At 38.5% G+C, this 12,362-nt stretch overlaps 1 protein-coding gene across 2 annotated transcripts in view; it reads right to left on the minus strand.

Moving 5' to 3' along the window:
- SMAP1 (small ArfGAP 1) overlaps positions 1–12,362 on the minus strand; it is a 163,564-nt gene that overhangs the window by 83,233 nt on the left and 67,969 nt on the right. For both annotated transcript variants that reach the window (XM_032409521.1, XM_032409522.1), the window contains exon 5: positions 4,676–4,756. In XM_032409521.1, coding sequence (XP_032265412.1) covers positions 4,676–4,756 — 81 coding nt within the window. The remainder of the gene's footprint in view (positions 1–4,675; positions 4,757–12,362) is intronic.

The raw sequence follows: 12,362 nt of genomic DNA on the forward strand, positions 1-12,362 counted from the left end.
ATGTCTGTCTGCTTCCCAGATTTGGTTAAGTTTTCATTTATTATTTCTTCAAATAAGTTTTCTGCCTCTTCTCTTCTACTTTGATTTTAGTATGCTTGATACTGTCCCAGAGGTCCCTTCACCCATTTTCATGTTTTTATTTTTTTTCTTCTTGCCATTCAGCTTGATTTCCACTACCCTGTCCCTGCAGCTCACTGCTCTGTTCTTCTGCCTCCTCTAATCTGCTATTGATTCCTGAGTATATTTTTCATTTCAATTATAGTATTCTTCAGCTGATTCTTTTTTTTTTAAGATTTATTTATTTATTTATTTGACAGAGAGAGAGAGAGCACACAAGCAGGGGGAGAGGGAGAGCAGGCTCCCCACGGAGCAGGGAGCCTGATGCAGGGCTTAATCCCAGGACCTTGGGATCATGACCTGAGCTAAAGGCAGACGCCTAACTGACTGAGCCATCCAGGTGACCCTACTCTGATTCTTTTTTATATTTCTATTTTTTTAATGAAATTTCTCAGTGAGTTCATCCATTTTTCTCTCCAATTCAGTGACTGACTATGAACTCTTTATCAGGTAGATTAATTCCTTTTTGTTTAGTTCTTTTTCTGAAATTTTGTCTTATTCTTTCGCTCAGAACATATTCCTCTGTCTCCTCGGTTTGTCTAATTGTCTGCCTGTTTTTCTACATTGGGTAGGTCAGCTACATCTCCCTGTCTTGAAGGTAGTGGCCTTATGAAGAAAGTATCTTGTGGGGCCCAGAAACACAAGCTCCCCAGTCACTAGAAACAGGTAGTTCAGGGGTGTCCTCTGTGTGGGCTGCATGCGCCCTCCTGCTGTGACTGGGCCATGAGTGCTGGGAGCATGCTGGTGGGTGGGGCTGGCTCCAACGCCTGGCTGTTATAACTGTGGGCACACTGCAGGGATGGAGCTGGCCTCAGCCCAGCTGGTGAAGAGGCCTGCCTGTGGCTGCTGCAGACATGCTGGTGGGAGCAGTTAGCCTCCAGGGTGGCTGGCTGCAAGGCCTAGCCACAACTGTTGCAGGCATGATGGTAGGCAGGGCTGGCCCCCATTTCATGGGGCACGAGTCACTTTGGAGTAGTGCCTGTCCCAGCCAAGTCTTCCCACTGGGTGGGGGAGGTGGGTAGAAGCTGCTTTGGGAGGGGAACTGGTCCAGAAAAAGGCTGTCTGCCAGGTTGTGGTGGGGTAGGAGCCATTTGGAAGGGTGCCTACAGGGGTAGGCCAGTCTGCAGAGGAACATGAAATGGGGTGATGAATGGTTGCTACTGAGGTTGATGGGAGAATGTCAGAACAAGCGTCTGCCAGTATCGGGTCAGCTAAAGGAGGGCCAAAAAATGGTGCCCTCCAGTACTCTGTTCCTGGAGAAACTTCCTACAGATCCCTGCCCCTCTGGCACATGCCCTAATATTAGCCAATCTCCTTCATGCATGTTCCAGGCACTTTTCAAACTGCTACCTCTGTTCTGGGTCTCCAAGCGAGTGAAACTGTTCAGAGGCCCTTTAAAAGCAGGGTCTCCATTCCCTCTAGTCCTCTAGCCCTCACGGAGTTAAGCTCCATTGATCTGCAAAGCCAGATGTTATGGAGGCTCAACTTCCCAGTGTGGACACCCCCAGGGCAGGGGGTGCCCAATATGGGGCTTGAACCCCCCTCACTTCTCAGGGAGGGCCTACCTTGATATCCCTCCCACTTGTGCATTACTTTGCTGGGGGTTCATTTCCCAATCTGACCATGTCTCTGCCCCTCCTATTCTTCTTGACATCACTTTTTAAAATATCTTTAGTTGTGTAAGAGCTGTTCTGCTAGTCTTCAAGTCTTTCTCAGAGAGTTGCTTTATATGTATTTCCAGCCTTGGAATACACCTGGGAGGTGAGCTCAGGATCTTCCTACTCCACCATCTTCCCATGAGTCTATCTTTAGCTTTAACATTTTAATTATAATGTGTGTTGGCATGGATCTCTTTGGGTTCACCTTTTATTTGGAACTCCCTGGGCTTCCTGGATCTGTATGGCTGTTTCCCTCCCCAGGTTAGGAAACTTTTCAGCCATTATTTCTTCAAATAAGTTCTTGTCCCTTCTGCTCTCCCCCTTCTGCAGCTCCTATAATGTGACTGTCATTCAGCTGTGAATGTTACTGATGTTGTCTCATAGGTCCCTTAAGTTATCTTTGTTTAAAAAACCTTTTTTTTTTTCCCTTTCTGCTGCTGTTTAGGTTAGTTATACGGCCCTGTCTGCCAGGGCACTGATCTGTTTTTCTGCTTCATCTTGTCTGTTGTTGATTCTAGCATATTTTTCTAGTTCGGTTATTGTATTCTTCAGCTCTGTGACTTCCAAAAAGGAAAGTAGAGTTTTACTTTCCTACAGCTTTTTGGGTATCCTTGACATGAAACCCATTGATTTCCAAAGCCAGATGTTTTGGGGGCTCATCTCTCCAGTGCAGGTCCCAAGGGTTGGGGTGCCTGATGTGGCTCGCTCCTCAGAGATATGCTCCATATTTGTGAGATCACTCCCACTGGTGGATTACAGCACCAGGGATGGGTTTTTGGTGAGTCCATGTCTCTGCTCACCTACCTATCTCAATGTGGCCTTTTTGTCCTTTGTTGTGAAGGAGCTGTTCAGCTAGTTTTCACATCTTTTGTAGAGAGAACTGTTCTATGTGTAGCTGTAAATTTGGTTTGTCCATGGGAGAAGGGGAGCTCTGGGTCTTCCTATGCCACCATCTTGAATCACCAATGTCCACTTCTAAGACTTGCAGGCAGGAAGTGGCTTAAGGTACAAAAGTGTGTGAAGGGTTTCCACCCTTTTTCTCACATGAAAGCAATTTTGAAAAGGAAAATTTTGCCTTTGACATTCTTCCACTTTCTCATGGTAACAGCCACACTCCTAGAGTGCTTCTTTCCTGGGCCTGTGTGTTGACCTAAGATACCTACAACATTCCAACCATGTACTTCATGCTCCAAAACTGTCTCCTACAGACTCCTCATGAACACCCTTTGCTCTGCCAACTCTTAAGTTCATTGTACCCAGCTTTCCATTCTCATTACTCTCCTCTTATCACTCAACACACTTTCCCTGGGCTGCCTTGTAATCTCAATCCTTCTCTCAATCCCTCTAACTCCACCCCCATTGCCCCTAGCCTGGATCTGTTCTCTGGGCTATACACTTGTATATCCAATCACCTACTAGATACCTGGATGTCCCACAGTCATATCCAACTTTTAATTCATCACCCCCCACCTTCCTTTGTTCTCCTCAAACCTGTTCCTCACCATCAGCTTGTATCCTTTTCTCCCTGGATAGCACCATCTGTACTGAGATGCTCAAGCCAGAAACTGGAAGTCATCAAGGCTTCCCAAACCACTGTCACAATCCATTGATTACTAAATCCCACAGATTCAGTCTTCTCAAAATCTCTTAAAACTGCACTCTCCTTTTTATTCTCTCTGCCTCCATTTTAGCAACTGCTCCCATCATGTTATTCATAGATTAAAGCAACAGGTTCTCAAGCTTTTTCCACACCCATCAGCAAACAATTTATTCTCCAGAGATAGGAAGCCATGTGATGACAAGAAAATCAGATCCTGTCACCCTTCCTACCCTTAAAAACTCATCATTAAAGTACCAGGGCCTTCAGAGTAAAGACCAAAATCCTTCAGAAGGCTCAGAAGTAGGCTGTTCTCTCACTTCTCTCCCTATCCTATGCATGTTCTAGTCATGCCATCTACTTGCAAATACCCAAACAATCCACTTTGCTCACAGGTTTGTTTGTTTTCACAAGATTCTTTCTCTACTTAGAATATAACCTAATCCTTATAGCTAATATTTAAGAATTTAAGATATAGTGGGGTATCTGGGTGGCTCAGTCGGTTAAGTATCCGACTCTTGATTTCTGCTCAGGTCATGATCTCAGTCAGGGACACGAGATCGAGCACCATACTGGGTTCTGCTTGGGATTCTCTCTCTCTCCTTCTGCCCCTCTCCCACCCTCCACTCATGAGTATGCTCTCAAAAAAAAAAAAAATTAAGATGTATCAAAAGCATGCCTTCTATATTAAATAGCAGCACAATGAGTGAATGTCAATCACAGCACACACTGTATTGCATTAGAAACCTCTGTAAAGTTATCTGTTTTCCTCCATTAGGAATCACTGTCATTCACTCTAACCACCCCTACACAAACACATCCTAATGACTATCACTGATGATTCTGTATTCATAAATCTTTATTATACACATTACTATATCTGTATGATTACTATCATTGCTTGACATTAATTTTCTTCAAATGCTTATAACAATAGAATCTTCTAAAGAAAACATTTTCAAAGACTTTTCTAATAGATCAAAGAATTCAATAGCAACTATAAAACAATTCCTGTAAGTATAAAGTAGTAAGGGAAACAACAACAGAAAATTGCTTCTTAAATGTTGAGATATATCTATACTACCAATAAATCCATTTTCTGAAACTAAACAGATCAAAGCCCTTTAATCGTACTTGCAACATAGGAAAATATTTTTTAAATTGCTGTATTTAATATATTTAATACTGGAGACCATTCAAATATAAACAACAATTACACCACTCTCAAATTATGGCACATTGTAAGAGAAGTTCATTTACCATTGAACACTACATTATGTTGCTGGCTAGAACACTACCATACCTCCAATTTGTTTTTCTCAACAGCAGCTTGTAGAGAAGGAGAGGATACCAAAGGCTGAAGAGGAGCATCAGAAGAAGAAATCTGTGGAATGCAGATGAAAAGTCGGAAGAACAAAGAGAAAAGAAGGTAATCAGAATTGACAGGCACAGGAAATAAACAAAACCCATGCATTTCTGAGATATAAAAGCACTTAGAAGTATGTTAACTAAAAAAAATAATGTATCGAGTGGAGAGTATTGCTTTTTTTAAATTCCCACATGCAATTCCTAAAAGTAAAAGTATTCATTACATAATAATGTGTGATTTAAAATAGAATTCACTATGATATAAAATTTAAAATGTACTCAGGTAAGATCATACCAAAAGTATTTGAAAAATAAGGTTCTCATATGGTAAACTTTTATTCAATGTTACTACTGAAATACTAATGCTCTAAAGCATGAAGACACATTGTTTCAAGGAGCAGGAGAGCATAAATGAATTTTTGTTTTTACTTGTATTAACTATTTTAAGAATGGAAAATAAAACAGTGCTGAAATAGTAAAAGTTAAGTTTTAATCAACTGTTTAAGAAAGAAAAACAAAGTCTGGGGAAAAAAAGAGTGGGTTAATGCAATACAACAGCTGAGCATCAGAAGGACTTATCAAAAAGCAATTTATACACTTCCCTCTTTAAGATCAGTATGTACAAACACCATTTCCAGTGCTATATTTGCTGAATTACCCCAAAGCATTATGAGACAGTTATATATGCAACAGAGGCAATTTATATATGAAAACGGATTTCATCTTCTCTTCCATGTATAACTTCCATTAGTAGTCAGTAAGCCTTTTCACACATCTTCCTACCCAATTTCTACATGCATAGTTGATCACTGTAATGGAAGCATTATCTTCCTGCTCTCTTTACCACCAAAATATAACTGAAATATGTTTACAAAATGCACAGTAGATCTTTGGAGCCATGAAACTGACATCTGTATATACAGCCCTATTATATCAATAGTGCCTCTAAGGAATTGTTTAAAATAAAAGGTACTATTATATAAAGGTCATTATGTAATGTCAAAATAACATTGGGAGGTAAGTCGTCATTCAATCTGCTTGTTATTAAGTTAGTTATGGTTGTAATTCTTGAATCACAACCCAAGACCATAAACTTTATGGTTTTTTTTTTTCTTAGCTTCAACACTGCTTGTTGGCTCTGTTATAATTGTGCAAATTAGCCATTTACTGACTACTAATGGAAATTACACATGGAAGTGAAGATTTTAAAAGAAAAACTGCACCTTAAACCCTGGCTTCAAAGTTGCTTTATCCTACTGGACATTTACTTGCTAAAGATCTTTATTGCCACTTTATGTAGAAAATAAGAGATAAAAAAGCACACAAATTCACTTAAGATGATAACCTGTATCATAAAGACCTCTTTGCCCAAACTCGTGTTAACAGATGAACCTAAAATATAAATGAGAAATAGGTATATCAAGCATGTCGAGGGTTACTAATTCATGATAGTTCATTGTAAAAGTGTTTGTTCTCCTTTTGACTGATTTGGCCACTTTTTTTAAAAACTCAGAAGCAGGAATATAAAATTATGTAATAAATACAGTAATTTAATAAAGCATTTTAATGCTTCTTCCAAAAAAGTGTTAATACTATGTTTCAGCTAGAAAGAAACAGAGGGTTTTTCAGTAGGAAAGACACTTGAAAAATTAATGGACACATTAACAGGTAAACAGATAAACAAATTGTTGTATACCCATAAAATGAACCTCTATCCTGCCAATACAAAAGAAATTGTCTTAATAGTACTCACAAAAATAGGGATGAATTTCAGAAATATGCCAAAAGAAAGAAGCCAGACACCAAGAGTACAGAGGCACAGAGAAACCTTTTGGAGCAAAGGAAAGATTCTATATGCCCTCTGTGGTGGCTACACAGGGTTAGATATTTTTCAGAGAACTGTGGGTGAGGGATGGGGGATGGATATTAAGGAGCACTTGTTGTGATGAGCACTGAGTGTTGTATGTACATGATCAATTACTGAATTTTACTCCTGAAACCAATATTGCACTGTGTTGATTAACTAGAATTTAAATAAAAATTTGAGGGGAAAAAAAAAGTCAATGAAATGTACCTTAAATTGTTTACCTTTTATTGCATATAAATTTTATTGTCAATAAAATTCATTTTAAAAAAAGTCAATGAGCAGGGTAAGATACATTATATGAGGAAGGAATGAGGAAATAGAGGTCAACATACTGACAATCAGAAGCAAGAAACACCACAGAACAGAGATAGATGAGGGACAGCAAAAAAAGCAGGGGAGAAGAAAAAAAATACAGAGTCAAGAAAAACTAGGTGCTCTTGAGTATTGTTTCTAAATCTCTCAAAACCACTTCTCACCATCTTCTCTACTAAGCACTAATAGGAAATCACCATCATTTGTCACCTGGCTTAATCCTTTGGCCTCCTTGCCCCAAGTCTTGCTCTTCTCCAAACTACGACATTCTCAAATGCAAATCTGATCACTGGATATCCCTAGTTAGAAGCTTTAAATAGTTCATACATATTATATAAGGACAGAGTCCAAACTCCTTAACCAGGCCACAAGTGTCTCTACTTTATCTCCTACCCTCTCCTGCCCTGCTAAACTATGGTCTAGCCATACACAACTCCCCCTGGTTCCAGCTCTCTAGTCTGCTTCTCTTGCTTCTGTCTTTGCTTCTGCTACTTCCTCTGCTTGAAATACCCACACTTCCATTAGTTCTTACCCATTCTTTAATGTAAGTCGACACTGCCTCTTCCAGGAAGTATTCCTTCATCCTCCAGTCGGAATTGAATAGCCACTTGAGATACTCCCAAAGCATTTCTATAATACTTCCTTATTGCAGAAGTTATTACACGCCATCTTGTAAAGATCCAATTACTTATCAGTATTCTTTGTTCAACTGACTGAAGTTCTCTAAGACAGACACTTTCTATTCTGTTCCCTATCTTTAGCACTTGGCACTCAACAAGTCTCAATAAAAACTTTTGAATGTTACAGGAAAATAAAAAGGAGGAAAGGAGCATCTCAGAGGAAGAACCAAAAAGAGGCTCAATCTCAGCAGTTATCACTGTCCTTTATAAGTTCACTGCTTGCTAACATACTTTTCTGAAATCTCATATGTTATCTACATTTACTATCAAATTCAGAATTTATTTTGTAACTAGACATTAACACCATTTCACTGGATTCTAGTACTTTATAGAGAGAGAGCAGACAAGACTTTGACCTTAGAAAAGTTCACTGGAAATTGGTGGTGTCAGTAAATTCAGTTGTTATGACTGAATGTCCCTCTATTCCCTACTGTTCTCCTGCCCAACCCCTCCATCCATGAGAGAACGCACAGTGGGAACCCAGTAAAGATATCCTTTAAGAATAAATGAGTTATAGTCCTTTCAATTATTCTTAAGCTCAGAGGTTCCTCTTTAGGCCACCATCAGGTAACCTATATGTGAAGAAACTCCTAAAGCAACACAACTACATAAACTCACCTCTTGCAAAAGAAAAACTGATCAGGCAAAACAGGTTTCCAATTCCCGCCTACCAGGATAAGGTGAGTAAATGCATTTTGAAATGGTATTATTATAAAAATATCAGTAGGATTATTTGAAGGCCATAAGGCAAAATGTTTATCTTTTCAAGAAAAGATCACATTATTTTCCTGATCAATTTTTTCCACTACCACCCTTTTCAACAAAATAATGCTATAATAATAAAATCTGGTGTTCTAAAACACTGAAAAACGTAAGACCACTAAAAAAGGCCTTATAGATTAATTACTAGCAATACACTGCTTCAAACCCATTTTGGAAACTCTTGGATATGTTTTCTAAGTGGAGATTTTATCATAACAATTCTCAAGTGGCTGTCTCATTAGCTTTCAATATATTGCAAAGCTCAGGTTTTTCAGGAGTCCAGAAATCATCTTAAAAATATGATTTCCAGGGGCACCTGGGTGGCTCAGTCGGTTAAGCTTTTGCGTTAGGCTCAGGTCATGATCTGGAGTCCCAGGGTCGAGCCATGAGGCTCCCTGCTCAGTGGAGAGTCTGTTCCTCTGCCCCTCACCCTGCTTGTACTCTCTTGGGTGCACACGCACTCTCTCTCAAATAAATAAAATCTTTAAAAAAAATGATTTCCAATGTCAATGTAATTGACACAAAAGCTGAAAATACACTTACTGAACTAATAAATAAATCATACAAAAGACACCATCAATTAAACTCATCAATATGAGGCTTGAAAGACTTTAACAACTTAATTAAGTAACCACAGCCACCAAATATGTAGAAGAAGCCTAAATTTTAATATACTAACTTTAAAATCTTTGCATAGGTCACTAAGAAATGTAGAAATCTGGAAAACTTTTCAAAATATTAAGTTCTTTAATTGCCACATCAAGTGGCAATTAAAAGGCTGACTAAAATGTGGATGGATGAATCAAACAACTCAAGTCAAATTGTGCCAGTGATCTAAAGTCTTATAGTTAAGTTTGAGTATTCACATTTCTTAATTATCTACCTGCTTGAAGTCACTTGGTGCTGCCACCTTCCCCATCTTCCTTCAATATAATCATTACAATAGCTTATATTTATTAAGCACTTATGTGCCAGGCACCCTATTAAAAATGCAACATGCTTCATTTTATTTTACTCTTACAACAATACTATGTAATGTAGACACCGTGATCATTCTTATTCCACACAAGAGGAAAATAAAATTGTAATGAAAAGAATTAACAAAGAAAGCCAACTTGAAACTGCTATTTTATACTAATCCTAACTCACTCACTACCTAATTATTCACCTAAGTTTCTCATCCCTATTAAAGAACATCTAAAATTCATTGCAAATCACATTGTCTTGAAATTACTCACATATCTTAAATAACTAATTATATAATCATCAATTAATTGTAAACAGAGCTTAGTAAAATTACTAGGGCTATCTCATTTTTATAGTAATATAATATAGAAACTTGTTTCTACAATAATTTCTAAGTTGAAATAATGAATTTACTTTTGTTGTATTAAATATTAGTCTTTATATACATACACATATATGTAAAACAAAACAAGTGAAAATTTTATTGTTTTAAACCCTTATATAATATTCAATTATATGGCAACTGATTAGAAAGTAATTTCATGTAAATTTCAGACTGGAGAATTAAAATCTTTATGTGCTACAAATTCAAGTATGTACTCAAACTGAGTTCAAGAGGTTGCTTCTGAGAAATGAGAAGTGGTAAAGGAAGCAAGTAATACCTAAGACAAACTGAAACAAAACAAGCAAGGGCTCATTTTAAAGTCACCAACTCCCAAAAATTATTAACTGTTTTCCAAGACAAAATTGAGGAAGTCGGGGGATCAGGATTAAATAGTTACAGTTACCTATACATTTTACTGCTCTAGTAGATTTCCTTTTTGTTTCTGATCATTATGATGGCAAATGAATAATGTGACTACAGAAATATATGTGGGGGAGGGGGGGTGAAAGAAGGAAGAAAGGGGAGAGGAAGAGAGAGAGTGAGGGAGAAGGCAGGGAAGGGGAGAGAAAAGCTGCTGATGGAAAAGAGCAAATAATATGGCAGAGTTCAGCCCCATCTACTCAAGAACTGTTAGATCTTCTAGAAACTCACCTAATCACTATGCTTGCAATTGTGATTCACTACTGGTTAAGGAGGGGAAGGAGAGAGGAGAGAACAGATTTCTGTATTCAAAGTTCTTCAAACTCCCCTATCACTCATTCAATTAAGGAACAACCAGGAAGGTCAGATTCATTCTGTATCACTGTCGTAAGAATTCTAAGATGGCCGTCACAATTCCCACCCCCTGGTATACATACTCTATATAAAGCCCTCCCCTTAAGTGTGGGCAGCACTGTGAATATGATGGACTCTCCTGACTAGGTTGTTTATGACAGGGTTTAAAATGTGCAGTGTAATTAAGATCCCAAAATAGTTAATGATGGATTAATCAAATGAGAGACTCTTCTGGGTGTGCCAAGCCTGATCAGGTGAGCCCCTAAAGGGGGTAGGGCCCTTCCTAAAATAAGAGATTTGAAGTATGAGAGAAATTCTCCAATGAAGACATAAGCTGCTATGCTATAAGAGGATGGGGTTAACTGTTAAGGACCTGAGGGTGGCCCCTAGGAACTGAGAATGTCCCCATCTGACAGCAAGAACATAGGACCATAGTCATACAACCACAAGGAAATGAATTCTGACAATAGTCATGAGCTTGGAAGACAATGAGCCTCAGATAAGATCGCACCCCTGGCCAACTCTTTAATTTCAACCTGGTGATATCCTGAGCTGAGAATAGAGCTAACCCATGCCCAGACTCTTAGTCAACAGAAACTGTAAGATAACAAATCCACTGTCATTTGAAGTCACTAAGTTTCTAACAATGTTAAATGGCAAGAGAAAATTAACATAATAACCATGCCTTACTCAAAAAAGGGAGAAGTCTTCCATATAATCCCTATTTGCCTTCTGAGACTTACTTCCTCATACATTTATTCTCTCCTCATCATCTACCCACCCTGGAAAGTCCTCTTTCATACTCACTAGACAAGATAGCAAACCCAAACAACAAATAATAAACCTGAACTCTCTTTCCTCCTTATCTTACTTCAGCATAGATGAGATAAAATGTCCCTTCAACCTGACATGTCCTTTCTGCACTATCAACACTCAGCCTATTTTTTCTTTGCTGAAATCCTACATTTCTACTAAGGATAATTTCAAACATACCTCCTTTAAAAATTCTCCCAGTGAAAATTAATTAGTGCTACCTAAATTCTGTGTTCCCATAGCACTTTTATTCTTCTAACAGTTACTACACTGTACTTTAGAATATAGCTCATTATACATGTACATTACATTGGATAATGTTTGAGACAAAGCTAAGATTGTACAAAGAGTATATCATTTCTGGAGCACCTGGGTAGTTCAGTCGGTTAAGCATCTGACTCTTGGTTTTGGCTCAGGTGGTGATCGCTGGGTCGGGGATAGAGCCCCACGTCAGGCTCCCCGCTCAACACAGTCTGCTGCATCCCCTCTCCTCTGCCTGCCCCCCTCCCCCGCGCTCACATGTGTGCTAGCTCTCTGAAATAAATCTTTTTTAAAAAGATTCTATCATTTCAATCTCAGTGCCTTGTAGATGATGTATATATTCAATGTTTGTTTGTTGCATAACTAAATGAACAAATAAAGGAAGAAACAATCCAAGGGAACTTCAACAGCCAATCTCTGAATTTTATATATAGTTTCAAAATGAGAGGCTAGCACAGATCTCAGGGGTGAGGAAGAGAACTACTGAGGGTCGATATGAATAAGGGTTGATATGCTATACCCATATTGGTGCCCAGCACCATGCAGTTACTTTAAAAGATACAAAAGAAATGAAATATCTTTTTTTTTTCAGTTTGAGGCTAAAAAACAGTACAAACTTTAGTACCAAAACATTTCTACTCGGAAATATATTTTCCTTTGTTTTTGTTTTATCTAAACTTTGCTTTTCCCCTTTAAGCTTCCTCCCTTAATTCACACTTAATAGTACTGCACAGCACTCAAAACCATACAGCCCATACCACAAGCTCCCTCCACAAAGCAGCACATACAACCCTCCCTGCTT

The sequence above is a fragment of the Phoca vitulina genome, unplaced genomic scaffold, assembly GCF_004348235.1.
Source record: "Phoca vitulina isolate PV1807 unplaced genomic scaffold, GSC_HSeal_1.0 scaffold11, whole genome shotgun sequence".
Classification (NCBI taxonomy): Eukaryota; Metazoa; Chordata; class Mammalia; order Carnivora; family Phocidae; genus Phoca; species Phoca vitulina.